At 41.6% G+C, this 19,043-nt stretch overlaps 1 protein-coding gene across 5 annotated transcripts in view; it reads left to right on the top strand.

Annotated features, from left to right (window-relative positions):
- Positions 1–17,995, top strand: part of LOC109427703 (serine/threonine-protein kinase GL21140) — a 77,368-nt gene extending 59,373 nt beyond the window's left edge. For 4 of the 5 annotated variants that reach the window (XM_062850041.1, XM_062850039.1, XM_062850040.1 and 1 more), the window contains exons 3-10: positions 9,645–10,071; positions 10,145–10,378; positions 10,445–10,568; positions 10,705–11,122; positions 15,379–15,476; positions 15,548–15,814; positions 15,876–16,025; positions 16,213–17,995. In XM_062850041.1, coding sequence (XP_062706025.1) covers positions 9,824–10,071; positions 10,145–10,378; positions 10,445–10,568; positions 10,705–11,122; positions 15,379–15,476; positions 15,548–15,814; positions 15,876–16,025; positions 16,213–16,521 — 1,848 coding nt within the window. In that variant the 5' untranslated portion in view covers positions 9,645–9,823 and the 3' untranslated portion in view covers positions 16,522–17,995. The remainder of the gene's footprint in view (positions 1–9,644; positions 10,072–10,144; positions 10,379–10,444; positions 10,569–10,704; positions 11,123–15,378; positions 15,477–15,547; positions 15,815–15,875; positions 16,026–16,212) is intronic. The other variant, XM_062850042.1, reaches the window with a different exon arrangement.
- The last annotated feature ends 1,048 nt before the right edge of the window (positions 17,996–19,043 follow it).

Below are 19,043 nucleotides of genomic sequence, written 5' to 3'. Positions count from 1 at the left end.
AAGCTATTAGCAGAGATTTAATCTTTTGACAAATATATAATATCCATTTGGTAGCTATTACATTCCACCTGTTTCCTATGCCGAGATTCCCGAAAGTCTGCCCACGACACGAAGCCAAGTTTAATGACATATGGTCACATGAAAGGTGGTGAACTTCGAGACGAGTCGTCAAACATCATATATCATATGTACCAACCTCCACTCCATTATGTATAAAACTTTATCGATCCCGAAGCGGTCAGAGTGGGCCTTTTATAGGCATGGCAAGCAAGGCAGTCACGGCAACGACGATTCAGATTCAAGTCTTGAATGTTTGCCAAAATGACGAAACCAGAGGGAGGGGAGCTTGGGAATGACCGGAGGCAGTTGACGGACGCGTTAAAGCTTGACCGAAGGAAGTCTTGCACAGTTGTGTGAATGTTGCCACAAGCAAGGATTTTTCCAAGTCGAAACGGCTTTGACTTTTATGTACCTACATATGTGCAATTACAACGTGAAAAAAAAAATAAATGGATGTCAAACTGGAGGCTATTTCTGACAACAGTCTATTAGGCCAATCTTGGCGGCGATTTATGATTGTTCGGAAGAGGGCTTTCGCCGGGTCCGGCAGCTAAAACGATAAAGCTACGATAACACTTGACTTTTTGCGTGAAAGGTGCAGATATCAGCAATATGAATATGAAACACGAGGAGGGTTATCGTTTTTATTGATATTTGAAGAACATGCGATGGTGGATTGGTTCTCAACTTGCTATTTCTGATCAGTCGACAATCGAACAATAAAGTTTGGCATAGGCAGCGTACCTGTTATAGCCAAAGCAGACGTGTATCAATTACAGAATAGAGTAATCCTATGTAAAATAATAGAATCGATAGTATTTTGTTTATTCAGAATAATAATAAATCAAGTTGAACAGTAAGTTACCTCTAATATTTGACATAATGTGCATTATACATATACAAGAAAGTAGTTGTACTGGGCCACAATCGTCAAAGTTTAAGAACCTCTGGCGCAGAGCTCTCGGGCTGTCGTTATCTGCTTCGCAGTTTCCCCTTTTGCTTTGGGCACCATTATCCGCATCATGATTATTCTTTTGTCGATGTTGCGCGCCCAAGTGGTGAGAAAACGTTGCCCGTGGCGGACGGCGTCGAAGAGCGCCGGAGAAAATTCAAATGTAAACAAAACTTTATCGCGTGATGATATCGCATAGCGGCAGAAAGAAGGTATCCTTTATCTTAAAGCTGATTTCGTCAAGTTTTATTGACTCATCAGGCGGCGGGTGCATGCTACAATTAGTCCGCCTGAACCATGGTTCGGGTAGGTACCTATACCTAATCTACGTACGAATGAGTAGTGAAGTTTGCATGCTATCAACTTTTAATCGTTTGCCTTCAAAACTTTGCTCCGTTCGTTGTTGATGTTGCTGTTCAAGCGGTAAAGGTCGTGGCATTAAAGCTATAAAAACGAAAGCTTATTAGCAGCCACAACAACAACAATAAGGTTGCAATCAACGTGGCTATTGGATCCGCTGGGAGCTGAAGTTTATGGCTGTCAGTTCTAGGTCTTTGTTGAAGTTCAAATAAGTGGTAATGAATGGGTACATATTTCAATAAGGACCATCTGGATTCTATTCCGTTTTATTAGTGGACTCGGCCACTATTTTCGGGACAGTCGTTGAAAAGTCCATATCTTGAAGACTTTTCAACTGCAGTTACCTTTTTTTGAAGCCACTATTTACGTTTTAACGAGAATGTTTTTAATAGCTGTGTTGAAAAATCCACTATTTTTTCTTGATGTCTGGATGATCTGGATAACTCATGAAGGTAATTTTGTAGCAAAAGTAATTTTAGAAACATTTCGCTATGAATGCATCGCTTCTTTTCGGCAGTGCATCGCGTGCAGAAGTAAATAATAGATGTAAATAATCCACTAAATCTAATTTCCACACTAATCGGTGAATTACGTTTAACTGTAGCTCACAAACAAAAAGAGGACTCTTTCATGCATAATTACATTAGTTTTGATCCTTTCAAGCATAATTTCATCATTTTGTTCGACTGGTTTGAAATCTATCAGTGCTGATGTGGGTGAGTAATTGTGAATACATATTATCGTATTTTTCATATGCGATGCCCATTCTTAGCTTTCGAACACCTCCGCTAATTCGTATTAAATTTTCACAGAATGTCCCCACGGGTGTCGGTGGGGGGGGGGGTTCCCGGAGGCCTCAGGGGTTTAAAAGAGGTCTCAGGCGGTCTCAAAAGCGTTTCAGCGGGTTTCAGGAGGTGTTAGGGGCATTTTAAGATGTTCTAGAGGTTTTCAGGACGGTTTCAGGGACCTCAGGGGTACTTCAGGAGATCTCAGAGGCGTTTCAGGGGCGTTGCAAAGGGTCCCAGAGAATTTCAGGGAGCTTTCAGGGGGTCTCAGGGATGCTTCAGGGGGTCTGAAGAGCGTCTCAAAGGGTCTCAGAGGTTTTTCAGATGACACTTGGGGCGTTTCAGGGAGAACCAGGATATTTCAGATGGGTTTCAGGGGTCTCAAAGGCGTTTCAGAGGGTCTCAGGAGGTCGCAAGGACGTTTCAGAGGGTCTTAGGGGAGGTTCCCAGAGGTTTTCAGGAGGTTTCAGAGGGGTTTTGTGGTGCTTCAGGGGCTGTGAAGGCCGTATCATGGGGTCTCAGGAGGGTTTCATGGCGATTTGAAGGTGTTTCAAGGGGTCTTAGGGGATTTCAGATGGGCTACAAGGATGCTTCAAGAGGTCTCAGGAGCGTTTCAGAACTTCCCTGAAACCTCCATAGTTCTATTGAAACGCCCTTGAAAACCCCGTAATCAATTTGAAATGCCCCTGAACCCCCTTGGAACTGGCTCTAAAGGCTTTAGAAACTCCCTGAAAACATTTGAAGCCCGGAAGTTTGCATCCCTAAAACCACTCTGAACGCCCTTTAAACCTTCCAGAAACTCTCTGAAATGTCTTGAAACGCCTTTAAAAGACTCATGAAATCCCCCTCTGAATCGCCCTTAAAACGTCCCTAATATCTTTGTAATCCCATTGAAATGCCAACAAAACTTTTCTGAACACCCTTAAAACATTCCTGAAATCTCCTGAAACAACCTCCTGGTACTCCCCTGAAGCCCCTTGGAACCCCCTAAAACCCCTGGAAACCCCCCTGGGCTCTCTGGGAACATCCTAAAAACCCCTGGCTCCATCTCAAATGCCCTGAAGCAAGACCTGTTCTCACGAACTAAGTTTCCTCATTAAAGCCCTGACTTAATTTATGCACACCTAGCCAGTCACATAAAAAGAGGTTTCAGTGTATGATATTCATATAGTTGAGTGAACGCCAGCAGTTTAAATTCACACAACTTTCGTAAAATCGAAATTGAGGTAATGGTTAGAGTCACTGACCCTTGCTACAATTCAATCAAACCAGCGATTGCGGTTTCGCCATGTGTGCAGCCGTTTGCATACATAATCTGCAATGCACTTCGTAACGACTAAAGAAATGTTACCTGAAACACACGAGAAAAAAAACCTAAGATTCTAGTCACGCTCCTTTTCAAGTAACCAACCGGGTGCACCATCTGAATAATGATGTAAAACTAGTGACCCACATTGCCGCCTCTGATTATCTTTTCTGAAGCTTCCGCTTTTTTTTTCTTCAAAGCATAACACATCAGCGGAAAGGAGGAGTCAACTACATATATATCGTATCTTTTGCCTGTTTCATGCAATCCACTTAGCCGCCAGGCTAGCCCATTAATCATGACGTTGCTGGATTCATTGTAAAATCTTTCACTTTCCATCTAATGCATGCGGATGGGAAAGCAAATAGTAAGCATTTCAATGTAAACAACACGCACAAACATCTACAAGTGCTTGAGTTTGATTTCCGAAACAGACGTTAAGAGCAGTTGTGGCAGAACCGAAAAAAATGCTGCCAAAAATCTGTACTGAATCATCCTGCAACATGATAACCAGCTTGTCTGTTTTCGTTGTTTCTGTTTTAAGTAGTTCCTGTAAACGGCTACTGTTAAGCTTGGTCTTCCGAAGTTACTCGAGCAACTAATGTTATCACGGTTACAGCTAGCAGGTCTATTCATGAATTGCCCAAAAATATGACGCACGTGTCACAGCTTAATGTTATACTTGTTATGCTCCAGGGATGAACACTGCTTTCCAAAGCCCGTTTCTCTAGGATTTTTAATTAAAGATTTTACTCCAGCGAAGCGAAAGATAATATCTAGTAGAACTAACGAAAATTACTGCTCACATAATGTGGTTCGCAAGCAATAGCCACCGGCCGACAGACCGACCGACCGGTTGTGCCAGTTGAAGCGAAAACTTTAATAATGTGTATTAATGTGGTTAAAGTTACACAATAGTAATGAGCGAGCCTCGGGAAGGCCAAGAGATGTTATTGCCAATGCTATATGGACGGTTGGTCCCCACAAAAACCATGGGGGGTTTTCTCTCCCAGAGTAGGCCAATGGCGGTGGTCGGCAGCGATAATGATCGCACTGATTTGTTTTGGCGCATTCATGAACAGTGCTACTGGTAGCTGGTAAAGGCTATGATGTGCTTGTGTGATATAGTAATTTCTTGTTTCTGATTTTTTATTGTGCATTCGATTTGTCGCTTCCTTGATGTTGTAACAGTTCGCTAAGACTTTGAACGACAAAAAAAAACAACAATAGCTAGGACATTAGGTGATTGAAAAATGAACGACAGGTAATACAATTCCTCGTGTACAGTGTGTTTCTCAAATGTTTCTCAATCTATGAAGACTGTTTAAGACCCCACGGGATGGCTATCTTACCTTTCATTCTAAAAATTTAAGGTTTGTCCGTTTGTCGTAACGTTTTTGGCAACCATGACTTTTTTATGAAAATTGTTGATCATATTTATGATATTCATCATTATCGTCATGATATTATGATTTGTAGTCATGTTATCATAAAGCGGCATATTTTTTGATTATATGACTTTTTCGTCATGTTTTGGAATCCGGATTTTTACCTGTGTAGAATTGATTATTGAAAATTTCGACTACCGGAGTGAACCGTTCGACAATTAGCGAAAATTGGCCAACATTAGGCTGAGCTAGCCCAAGGATGTGTTCCATCAATATGTAATCCCAATCTGGTTAAAGTGCTTCTATGTCAACATGTCTCATCCATTCAACTCACCATACGACCCCATGATGTTTACCAACCATAAGGCGCAGATTCTGCATAGCCCACGCTTAGAAATTACCGTATAACTGCTATAAATCTAAACCATATTTACTGATCGCAATCGCAGACGCGGTAATCGACACTCATTCGAAACTGGAACAAACGCATTTGCAATATTGCACGTAAAATGCATTATTATGGCTCATCATCATCATCGTCACCATCACCGCTTGGCTCGCACTACCTTCGTCCTTCATTGCTCATCAATCATATTATATTATTGGCAGACATGTGTGCTGTATTCATTTGATATATTGTTATGCCATCGTACCCAGAAGGGCGACACACTCTGTCATGTCATTGCACACCACCACCGTACCGTCATCATCTGATGGCATCATTTAAATGGTCCTCTGCCTTGGATTGGAAGCAAACATCGCTCATTATTGCAGAGCTATTACTTTTACTTTCGCTCCAAATTAGACTATCTTGCTCCTCACACGAACGAATAAACCAGGCTCTATCCGTACTAAACCGCACCCGGTAGGTAGTGTGGCTAATTCACGCCAGCGCAGCGCAGTTATGTGCGAATTAACGCAAGAAAGTATGAAATTATACGTTTAGACACTCTGAGTGAAAGGTTGTTACGAGTTTTTTTTTGGAATAGTGTGCACTGATGGAAAACAATCCTATATTGATTTGCTAGCGCCTCAAATGGGTTAAGTCGAAACGGAACAGTTTGGAGCGCATTCCGACGATTACCTAATGTTTAACCGCACGAATGTGGTAATTATGCTTATCAGTGTAATTAATGATAACAATTAACGATTCGCAAGATAAGCGATATTAAATTCCTATTCCTCAAACGCCCGCGCAAAGTAAGGCTGTCACGTTTCTGCGAAGCTCTTCTAATTCCCATAAAACCAGAGTTTCGTGTAAATATGCCTGCTATAATGCGATCTAAACGCCGGTAGTCATCCGTTCGTCAAGTGCACACCACACTCTACACGCGAGAGGAAGTACCGTCGAGTGAACTTTCAAAGCTGTTTGCTTTATCATTGAACACAATATTTACTTCCCCTCCCGCCGATTCCTCACTGCCTGCCTGCCCGGCGGCTGTTCATTCAACAATGATTAAATCGCTGGAAAAACTTGTAAACATCGTTTACTTTCTTCGGATCGGTTCTTAGCCGTGTCTAAGTGCTGCAACGGGTGCCTCCCAGCCCCAGGCAAACCAAATGCAACAAAAGAGGAGAACACGATGTTGAAGCCGCTAGAATGATTGATACACAACTGCCGTTAAGAAATAAAAGTTCCAAGTTCATGACGCTGCGCCGGCACTCGGCAGTTTCTGGAAGAGGGCGCCGAGTAACGAGCTGTATCTCTATCGGAAAACAATTTTATCGCGGTCAATTGAACGTTACAATTGCCGCCTATATGGGTTCATGCTTGTTATCGTAGCTTCTCTCTGTCCGTTATCCACATTTTCGAATTATTCCGCCTTATTACTTATTATTTTTACACGAACTTTGTGTTAGAGTTTATCACTCGCGATTTTACACGTGAGTTCAGTTGAAAATATTGTTTTGTCCCTAAATTTGATAACGGATGATAGTGTTTTCAATTGCTTATTGCTTAGATACTGAATCGACACTTGATGGGCTACAATTCGTTCCGTTAAATCTACTCAGAATAAAGCATCCTTCTTCACTGAACTGGGTTTTTAACCAATCGCTTCCCTCAACGTTAAGTGCTCTTAGATCCTCTTCAACCACGACCAGTCATCGTGTACATGGCATGTCACTGAATTGCCGACCGCTTCCTGGTTCTCTACTAAGTTATTGCCTTCGTCTTTCGCTCTCCCCGCATCCGCGCTATGTGACCAACCCAACGCAGTCTGCCGTGTTTTGTCACCTTGACAATGTATCTCTACTTGGTATTACGCGTGCCTGATTCACGTGACGCTTCCAAATGCCATTTACTTTTGTACCGCCAAATATTGTTCGCAGCACCTTACGTTCAAAGACTCGAAATGTTTTCTGATAGACTTCCTTCAACGTCCAAGATTTGTGATCGCACTCTATACTAAAAGAATCAGCTGTACAATGTACATACTAGTGTATGAAATTGACTTTGTTATCGAGGCAAGTGTCCAAAATAGGTACACCTGCCCAAATGGTACAAGACCCTACTCTCGCAAATTATCTTAAATTTGTCGCAGAATATACATTTGATCCATCGTTGATCGACCCTAATGAAAGCTAGTTTGGTATTCGACGAAGAACTTGTCCAATGGTACCGATCTGTTGAATATTAGATTACGTGATATGATGTTGTAGGCCGAGGATTTCCGCACTAGATGACAAAATGGCTGTATTCGTATGTCTCGGACCGTTCAGCATGCGTTTCAGTTAAATCAACGCGGTTCTACAACTCCGGCATGCCCTCTGGAGTACCTCAAGACAGCGTTTTAGGTCCTTTACTATTCATCTCTATTCATCATATGTGTGAACGACATGCTGCTTGCATGCTGTAAGCTATCCTTCGCTGACGATTTGAAGTTGTACCGTGTTATCACCTCATCGTTAGATTGCGTGGCAATACAAGAGGATTGAAACACGCTATTTGTGTGGCGCGGTTACAACGGGATGCTCATTAATGAAAGCAAATGCAAGGTTATTAATCGGTACTTAATCGGATCGTCTTCGGTAGTGCGTTTTCAGTCTATTAGCGACCTCGGAGTATTCATCGACTCAAAAATCCGGCTCAACGAGCACGTCTCTATTGTTATTGGCGTGGTCAGCATTATTGAATAGTTAGGTTTTAGCATTCGCCGAAACGCTTCGGATTTCACCGACGTCTACGCACTGAAAACACTGTTCTGCGCACTAGTTCGGAGCATATTGGAGTACATATTCTGCTCCAGTTGCGACACCATTCCATTTAACATAAACGTTAAGGATTGAGCGTCTACAACGTAGATTCTTGCGGTTTGCATTGCGGCATCTTCCATGGTCGGTTCCAACTAACCTTCCTGTAGTGTCTACCTAATGGTTGTGTGCATAGGATATCTACCTACATGAAATACTATTCATGACAGTACCTAAATACCTAGGTATGATTCATTATGTCTACCTAAGGTAGTATAAATACGGGTGGACATTGGACCACACAGCGGAGACTGCACAAGCCTTGGACATGTCAACATCTTTAATATTCTTCTTTTGAAAGATATAAAACTTCCAAGTTATACAGACTATTGCCAACTCATCAATTTGAAATCCTTGACGGCGAGGAGAGTTAAACTCAGGGATATGGTGCGACTCAAAACTCTTTGCGTGCCGCACACGCTGCTACAAGACAGCACATAAACCAGAAGGAGACGGGTACGTGCAATCGGTTGTGTGTTGCTCGCTTACTTTGCCGCGCGCTGGAGCTCTCCTGTCTCTCACGCTTTGTCGTATGCACTCTCTCGGTGCTTGTCTTCGTGCTTTGCACTTGGCTTGAAACTACGCATGATTGGGATAATTTCGAATCAAACGACCTATCACTTGTCAACCCTTGACAAGCTTAACAATTTTGCCGAAAACACAAACTCTTCAATTAATTTATTAAGTGATTTTTTCTGTTTGTTTCTGTTTCTTGTTCTGACAAGCACAGTCCCAAGCACCGTGCATTACTCCCTGCGCCGTAGAGCTAGTGCTGCGGTTTGTCTCTCGTACAATTACGAAAGCTCTCACTCATACGCCTCTTGTCTCTCGGCATAACAGGAGACAAGCACTGTGTGAAGCACACGCTTTTTTCGCACCGCACGGTGCATGCCGCCAATCCCTGGTTCGTTAAACTTCAGCGATTGTTCGTCTTAGATCTCCTCAACGGTAAAATCGGATGTCCTACTCTTCTTCGTGTAATTCCTTTAAACGTTCCACCTCGATGATTCCGAAGCTCAACGCTTCTTGCGATCTCATTTGTGAGTGTTTGAAGTTCTTCTAATGGCTAAACCTCTACTTGTAGTGTAGGTCAACGTTGAATTGGTCAGGGATTGGTCGGAAAAAGTCCACTCTGAGTGTTGGCGTCTTACATAGGTTTTATCTAGACATTCATAAAACGCGTCCTAATTTTAATCTACATTGGACAATGGTAATTGAGAAGTTCAGCATGTTACCTTACCTGGGTCGTACTGGCGTGGCCACCGTAGGCATAGCTGACGCCACACAGCAGTTCCTATTCAGGTGTTAGATGCCAGGACATATCCTGTTTCAACCGCACCTACTTGATGAACAAACTCCTGTTGCGAAGAATCAATAAAGGCCGCCGGGCTGATTTCAGCCTATACTTTGAATCTCAGATCATGACACGTTTATCGCATAATCTGTTCACCCTCTTCCACCTTTTTCAATCAACACAGCATTTACACAGATATAAGCACAGGTCGTCAAACTAATTGTTCTTTATCTCTCTTGTCTTGCAGCTGATTGAACCGTGGCTCCACGGTCTTCCGTGGTGTGACAACGACGGAGTCAACCGCAGGAGCCAAACCGTCACCAACAGTAACAATCAATCTGAGCAGCAGCAGCAGCAGCGTTGCAGCAGCACAACGCGGCACCGACAGCACAGACACGGACAACACGGAGCAGCCAACCGACGACGATGGAGGTAAGCAATCACACAACTTCGACCCTCAGTCGGAGCAATAGCCGAACAAGTTCAAATTCCGAGCTGGAAAAGGAGCTGATCGATCTGGAGATCAGCGGCACCATCAACAAATCCAGCACACTCAAAAAACGGATCTCAAGCAGCCGGACGCCGGCGAAAAAAGCCAAGCGAATACGGTTCTATCGGAACGGGGATAGGTTCTATTCCGGTAGCATCATACCAGTATCGGGGGAGAGATATAGGTGAGGGAACTGTGGGTTTGGTCCGGGCGATTCGATGGGCTAATTTGTTTTGTGTTTATCTGTGACTCGGTAGGTCATTTGATAGTCTTACAGAGGACCTAACGAGACTGTTAGAAGATAGTGTAACGCTGACGGGCGCCATCCGGACAATTTACACCCTCGAAGGGAAGAAGATAGAAAAACTCGAAGACCTCGAGGACGGTAAAAGCTATGTATGTTCCTGTAATAATGAAGGTTTCAAAAAGATAGATTACAGCACTACCAATAATAGTAATTCTGCGGCAAAGAATGTCAATAGACTGTCTAGGTTGGTGTCGTTTGAAATAAGCTTTTATTATGTGACTTCAACTAAAAAGGTCTCCATCAATTTTAGACTAATACGTCCATTATCGCCAATCAAAAATGGCTCGAACGGAACGACACCTCTCAAAGAAATTAGCTCCGTTGTACATCCTAGGCTCGTAACTCTAATTAGGAACGGCGTGAAGCCTCGTAAGGTACGTCGCATATTTACAATCACTCCTAATTCCATTATGCAAAAATAAACTTAGTCAATTAGTAGCGTGGTTGTTAGTCGTTTGGTCGTTTCATCTCGTACCCACATGCCTATATGTAAGTCGTTCCGCGTTGCAGATTCTTCGGTTGCTGCTAAACAAACGTAACAGTCCGACGTACGACCACGTGCTGCAGGCGATCACGCAATGCGTCAAACTGGACACCGGCTGTGTGCGGAAGGTGTTCACCCTGACGGGGGCGCCGGTGCTCAAGTTGGCGGATTTCTTCGGCGAAGAGGATGTCTTCTTTGCCTACGGGAACGAACGGGTCGGGAACGACGACTTCGAGCTGGAGCCCGAGGAGCGAAAGACAATCCAATCGAACAAGAAAACCCTGCGGAGCAACACGACACGGACGGGACCGAAGCCGAAGATGCCCATCAAGAGCCACAACGACACGTTCGTGTGCGTGGACGAAACGCTGCTCAATGGGGTGGTTTCGCCGGACTCGCTGCCACTGGAACTGCAGAGCAAGTATACGCTCGGCTCGATAATAGGTGAGTTTTATGAGGGTTCTCTAAGGGCACAATTACGGAACTATAACTGAGAAAGATTTTTCTGTCTATGTGAATGACTTTCCAATAGTTCTAGGGTCTGGAACCATTTGGACAGGACAGGAACATCAATTTTAGACATTTCCAGCTATTACCTCAGTAAAATTTATACCATTTGATATAAATGTGTGTACATAACTAGATAACAAACAAATTGTCATAAAATTGACTGAGTTATAGTGTTAAAATAGAAATTTACACGTGACGTAAATTATAAACGCATGTAAACATTTCATGACTGAATGGAAAATTGGACTCAATTTTACATTCATCAATTGATTGCACAAAACGTTAACAAACTCATCCCACCAGATACGCAAAAACAGTTCAACATTAATCATCAGCCTTTCAACTCGGTGCTTTAGCCGGGAAGTATAGTGTGTGTTTCTCAATCAGCGGATCAATGTTCGAATCCATGCCAATTTTCCGTTTTTTATGGCTCATTTGTCGATTTGGTTCTAGCGATTGATAGACCGATTGTTGTTGTTCAAGGAGATGTAAATTTGAGTCAAACGGGCCGCTCTTTTTATGTGCATCCAAGTGAACTTAAATTTACATGATTTTTTTTTTCTTAGAGTGCAGGGCTCCTCAATTGGTCATTTCTGTTGTTTCCAGGATTTTTTTCGGGAATTTATTTAGGAATTGCTCCTGGGATTCCACTCTGGATTCCTTTGAGGATTTTTTGAGACTACTTCAGCCTAGCCTTCAGCATGCCATCATGTAGTTCTAACGAGATTCATTTATTGCTTGTTCTTGGTTCATTCAGGGGTTCTTTCAAGGATTTTCCGTATTTGCTTTAGATAGGCATTGTTTCTGGTATAACTTTTGGCGATTCTTCCTGTTTTTTATTCACGGGTTGGTTTAGAGATTTCATTGATAACTTTAATAATTTTTCCTAAGATTCCTTTAGGAGTTTCTTTAGTAATTTCTTCTAGTTTTTGTTTGTTAGATTCCTCCAGGAATTGTATCAGGAACTTCTCCCTGGAATCCTTGAGAGATTCCTCCCGGGATTCCCTCATGATTTCTCTCAAGATTATTTTATGGATTTTTTCCGGCATTTTTTCACGAAATATCTTTTGATTCATTCATTGATTGCTGCTGCAATTCCTTCATTCAGGGATTCTTTCAAGGATTTTTTTTCAGGGTTTTCTTTGGAGGTTTTTCCCAGGACTCATTCGGGGATTCTTTCAAGGATTTTTTTTCAGGGTTTTCTTTGGAGGTTTTTCCCAGGACTCATTCGGGCATTCTTTCAGGCATTGCTCCCGATGTTCTTTTAGGGATTTTTTCACGGATTTCTATAAAGATTTCTTTCAGAACAACTTCATTAATTTCTCATTGGATTTCTTTAGAGGTTTCTTTTGAAATTCTTCTTCTTTTTTTTAAATCAAGGGATTTTATCAGGAATCTCTCCCTGAATTCCTTCGGAGATTTCCGGGATTTCCTCATAATTTCTTCCGAGATTTTTTTTATGGATTTCTTTTGGCAGTTTTTCACGAGACTTATTCAGCGATATTCTCCCGGATTCCTTCTAGATTCTATCAAGGACATGGCTAAGGATTCCTCCAGATTCTTCTTAAGATCTTCTAAGATTACTTCTTAGGATCCTTTCAAGAATTCTTCCAAGGATTCCACCTGGAATTCCTACCGGGATATTTTCTGGCGCCCTGTATTTCCAAAAGGATTACACACGAGGTTATTTCAGGCATTCCTCCAGATTCCTTCAGGAGCTCCTCCCAAGGTCCCTTCATGGATTATTCACGGAATTCCTTCCGCTTAATTGCTTCATAGATGTCTTTCGGAAGTCTTTCTAGGCCTCTTCAATTGGTCCTTTCTGTTTTTTAAAGGAATTTATCCTGCGATTCTTCCAGGATTTTTTTTTTCTGGAATTTCTTTGAGAATTTCTCCTGGGATTCCACCCTGGATTCCTTTAAAGATTTCTTTTGAGACACATTCAGCCTGGCCTTTAGTAATATTTTTCAGTATACAAACAGGTAGTGCTACCGAAATTCATGTATTGCTTGCTCCCGGTTCATTCAGGGGTTCTTTCAATATTTTTTCCATGTTTCCTTTATATAGGAATTTTTTCAGGTATTACTTTTGGCGATTCCTCCTGGATTTGTTCCCGGGTTGGTTTAGAGATTTCATTAATTACTTCAATCATTTCTCCTGGGATTTCTTTATGAGTTTTGTTAGAAATTTCTCCATGTTTTGGTTTGTTGGATTTCTCCAGGAATTTTATCCTTCAGAGATTCCTCCCGGAATTTCTTCACCGGGATTCCTCCAGAGATTCCTCCCGGAATTTCTTCACGATCCCGAGATTATTTTAAGCACTTCCTACGGCATTTTTTCACGAAATTGCTTCAGATTCATTCATTGATTACTGCCGTAATTCCTTCATTCAGGGATTCTTTCAAGGATTTTTTTCAGGATTCCTTTTTAGAGTTTTCTCCCAGGACTTCTTCGGGCATTCTTTCAGGGATTGCATCCGATGTTCTTTCAGGGTTTTTTTTTCAGGATTCCTTTAAAGATTTCGTTCAGAACAAATTCATTAATTTCTCATGGGTTTCCTTCAGAAATTTCTTCTGTTTTTATTTCATTTTTTTTTTTCAAAAAAATCAGGGATTTCTTCAGAAATTCCTGGGATGTCCTTATAGTTTCTTCCGAGATTCTTTTATGGATTTCTTTTGGATTTTTTCACGATACTTATTCAGCCATTTTGTTTAGGATTCCTTCTAGATTTTGTCAAGGACATAGCTAAGGATTCCTCCAAGTTTTTTTTTAATTCTGGAATTCCATGAGGATTCATTTGAGCTTGAGATTGAACTTGATTGACCGCCTGTGGATGCTACTCCAGTATCGCCGAACCAGCTACACTCACATGAGGAACCAATTAGTTCTCTGCCGGGGCCTAGCAGACATCTTCAGTGTGTGAGCGTTGGTGATTTTCTATTTTTAGGCAACTATGGCGCCTGTCACGTCAGGTTGCAGGTCAATGTAGGGAAGGGAAAAATAGAGATTATTATTATTTATTTATTAAAGAGGTTTTAACAAATAGTCATTCGCCTCCGGGAAAAATAGAGATGATTACAATCGTTTGTTTGTTTGATTGAGACCGAATATACCTCTGCGTCTGCACAAATTCATGCGGCTGTCGGAGTGTTGGTGGGATATGGCTAGAAGAGGGTTCACTCATTGGGGTGTGGATGCCGTGTAAGGTGATTGACTTGTACTATGAAGCTAATGTGGCACAGTTCGATTGATTGTATAACTCGTAGGCATTATCTGATAGATTAACACTGTGCTGTGGAAGGAGTTGGAAGGAAGAGAAATGGCTTTTCAATCGTTTCTGCTTCTAGCGATGGCTATGAACATATTATACATAAGTTGCATATGTACAGAGGATAGAAAAAGTATATAGAAAGATACAAAATAGGAGGAAAGGGATGGGCCAGGGATTGAACCCATGAGCTTCTGCATGCGAATCAGAAGCGGTAGCCACTAGACCACAAAGCCCGTCTCTTATTCTCTGGATTCATTTGGGGATATTTTCTGACATTCCATCCGGGATTTCTCCTGGGATTCTGCCACGGATTGTTCCCAATATTGCATCAGGGATTTCTCCAGGATTCTTCCTGGGTTTTCTCTCGAAATTCCTTATGCAATTTCTCCCAGGATTTCTTTAGGAATTCCTTCCGCGATTTATCCCTGGATTTCTTTATTGATTCCTCCCGGGATCTCTTCACAAACGGCTTCACTACGGCTTCCTTTAGAGATTCATCCAGAGATTCATTCAAAAATCTTTTCGAAATTCTTTTAAAAATGTCTAGTGTAATTCCTTCATTGATTTTTTAGGAATTTGTCCCGGTATTCCTTCGGGATTCTTCCCGAGAAGCCTCTGATGATTGCTTCAGAGATCCTTCCAGGGATTCCAATATGGCTCTGTTACAATATGCACTACAATTGCTAGTTTGTTTCAAAATTAATTCATTGAAATGTAAATGGAAGTTGTTTCAAGTTTTTCTCATTTGAACAGTTCTACGACTTGATGAACTCTCAATGTCAAATGTCAAGTATGAAGATAGTCAATGTTTTGGTGTTAATCAAGAAGTTATTATAGATGATTAATTAAAATTTAGTGGGTTATAATATTTCCATGTGCCACTTGAACACAGCAAAAGTAAAACATTGTGTGCTTTTAGGTGATGGCAACTTCGCGGTGGTACTAAAACTAAAGGATAGATCAACAAACGTGGAACATGCCCTGAAAATTATTGACAAATCGAAATGCTCAGGCAAGGTGAGTTCTCCCTTTGAAATTTCTCTTATTTTCACTCAACGCTAACATTGTTTTTCTACCACCACTTTCAGGGTCACTACCTCGCGGCGGAAATTCGCGTCATGAAGAAACTGAACCACCCGTACATCATCCAGCTGATACAGGACATCGAAACGATGAACAACATGTATCTGGTGCTGGAGCTGGTTCGGGGTGGCGATCTGTTCGACGCCATTACGAGGGTAACGCGGTTCTCGGAAAACCAGTCAAAGATCATGATGAAGCATTTGGCATCTGCGATGTCGTACATGCACGCTCTCAGCATCGTGCATCGGGATATAAAACCGGAAAACTTACTGGTAAGGGCTCGGGTGGGGCTTTACGATACGATTTGTACTAAATAATTTCCATTTCCCGAAGGTTGAACTAGATAAAGACGGTAACGTGGTACTACTAAAGTTGGGTGATTTTGGACTGGCTTGCGAAGTTACCGAACCATTGCTATCGGTATGCGGGACCCCCACCTATGTGGCGCCGGAGATCCTTATGGAAACTGGCTATGGCGTGAAGGTTTGTATTCGTTTCTTTTATTTTTTCGTCACAACTTTGAAAGTTGAATGGAAAAACATCGTTTGTGTTGAGTTTTGACGTGGTTGACTTCTGCGCTGTTGCATAGGAGATCCAGCAAACATGGCACTGATGTGCGATTCACGGCAGTATAACACAGTGTAATGACAAATTTACCCATAACTTTTAGATTGACGTCTGGGCAGCCGGTATCATCTTGTACATCCTGCTGTGCGGTTTTCCACCATTCGTGTCGCCCGACAATCAACAGGAGCAGCTGTTCGATGCCATCCTAAATGGATTCTTTGACTTCCCCGCACCATACTGGAACAACATCGGTGACAGCGTGCGGGACCTGATAATCAACATGCTGCAGTCCGATCCGGAGCTGCGGTTTTCCAGCGAAGACATTCTCGACCATCCCTGGCTGACCAGTAACGTGGTGGACGACACGCGAGATCCCAACGGGTACCGAATCATCTCCAATCTGGTCTATTAGATTAGATTTCGCGCTATTAGACAACTTTACCCTAACTTTTTGTGTGTGTGTACCGTTTGCGTTATGAGTGAGAGAGATTTGGAATGAGCCCTGTCGCATGGAAGACAATTTCAAGTGGAAGAACCTATCCTTATTACCATTAGCGAATCTACTTGTGTAAATCACAATCTGCAAATTTTACGTTTGTTTTAGATAGTCACCAAAATTTCTGTGATGATTAAGTTGCATTAGTTTGCACAAAACAGAACGCCTATTTTCTCCTATATTTCACCAACACCTAACTGCAAGTATTTCTTTATTAGTTCACTAGTGTGTGATGGATCATCCTAAATGTGAAATCACCGCTGCTGCACTATTAATAACCCTAGCACTATTTATCAGAAGGAGATATTGTACATAGCATGATTAAAATAGTCATTTCTTTTATACCTCTCGTTTTTCTTCCAATCTCTATTCCATATCAGTACCGCATGAGATAGCAGGCGAAGAGGCAGTGATGTTTATGGATGAAGATACTCTTTAAGACGATACGGAAAATTAATTAAAATCAAGAAAACGCCAAAAAAGTGAGTTATTGTGGGCACATGAACTGTATATGTTTAAAGGTGAAAGCTAAAGGTCGTGATCCGCGAGCGAACGAGTGTGTTGTGAACTTCTATCACGTTGGCATAGGAAGAGCGTTTGCCTTGTCGAATCATCCTGTACATAGGTATTTTAAGGTATTTATATGAAGTGAACACATTGAACCACTACCCGGACTTAAAAAGCTACTATCACACAGTAAGATACCAGAAAATGTACTATCTTGTACCCTAGTACTTCATTTAAATTAACCGAAAATTATCATCACGGGAAACCTTCACCACACAGAGCGCTCAGCAACCCAGAAAGTATATATTTGTTCGTTCGTTGTAATTATTGCTGTTGAGGCAATTGCAGACTTTTATTCATTTGAATAATTTAAGCATGCTTATTTATTAGGTACTAGGTTGATGTTAGCTCAATTTATGTGTTGACCGTGGCGAAGTACAGCCAGAAAAAATGAGAAAAATGAAAAATTGCAATCCGTTCGAGTCTAGTTGTTTTAGTTAAACGTATTTCAAAGGACTATTGTGTACATTTAGTTTATGTTTTCCTGTAGGCTGTCTAGTTTCCATTTGGTACTATTAATTTATTTCCAGCTTTAGTTTTCCTGAAGTATCAGTAACACACACGCAAAAATATGATACTCGTTTTGTTTGTGAAAGTCATTTTCAATTGGAGCACGCGTTAGAAGTTTTCTTTCTTTTTTTCCTTTTTTGGTTAAGTTTGTTCTGTTAAGCAGTAGACGAGGTAGAAACCAACAATCACAGTCGAATATGAAAGCATTCATGTGTACAGAAGCAAATAGGTATGAAATTACGTGATCCAGACGTGCAAGAGGAATGATTGATTATTCTGGATTGAAATACATGAATATACCCAGTATACTGAACATCTACCACCGGTTTTAGTTGATATTTTTGTTTCGAAAATCCTTTCTTCCCTTCTATTTTTATTTATGTTTATATATATAATTATTTGGAATTGGATATTAGAATTTGGAATTGTCGTAGGGTTTTTGTTTGGTATCCTTTTAGCATGCTCTGCCCAACGTATCTTTCCGGCTTTGCTCAGATGCTGGGTGTGACTTCTTGGTCGTGCGCTTAGGGTCGTCAGTTGTCTGGCCGTTCCGTAAGCCTCGGAGTGTGGGTTCGATTCTCGCTCCAGTCGGTAAAAACTTTTCGTCCAACGGAAAATTCTCCACTCTACCACTGGGTATTTCGTGTGTTGCCTGTTGTCCGTTGTCTTATGTTAGTGATCGTTCAGTCTGTGCAACCTTTGGTTGAAGACGGTGCAGTGTTTTTTTTTCCTCGTTATTCTCCTCCACACTTCCAAGGATCTCTTTAGCATGCGTTGGTCGAAAATTCCGAGTGCTTGCAGGTCCTTTTGAGCATAGTCCATGTCTCGTGCCAGGACCACCGTTTTCTTAAGCGTTTTGTACATTATATATTTTATGCGGGAAGAATTTTTTTGATCGCAGCTTCTGCTTCAACTTGTAGAAGGCACGACTTCCACTGATGATGCGCCTTCATAGTTCACGACTCACATTGTTGTCAGCCGTCAATAAGGATCCAGGGGAAATGAATTCCTTCATAATTTCGAAGGTAATCTTCGTTTATCGTAATGTTCCTATCGGAACGTCTGCCGAGCGTTCGTTATGAAATAGAACTACTAGAAATATAATAGAAATAATTTCGTCAATTATCGATTATTTTTTGATCAATCTGATTATACCACTGCCTTCAGCATTTGATTCAAATTAGGAAAGTAAAAGACTGCATTCCTGAGCAGTTGGGTACAACCGATTTCCTTCACGATGAAATTGTTCCTATGTACGCCAAATTGCAAATTCGAAAAGTCAGCCCCCTGCTTCAGTTCTTCTTCCATTTCTGAATAAATAACAAAAACACCAAGTTGTACTTTCGAACTTTATCCATTTT

Source organism: Aedes albopictus, chromosome 2 (assembly GCF_035046485.1).
Source record: "Aedes albopictus strain Foshan chromosome 2, AalbF5, whole genome shotgun sequence".
NCBI lineage: Eukaryota > Metazoa > Arthropoda > Insecta > Diptera > Culicidae > Aedes > Aedes albopictus.
Note: the sequence above shows the minus strand (reverse complement) of the source record. Positions and strands in the feature narration are given on the sequence as shown.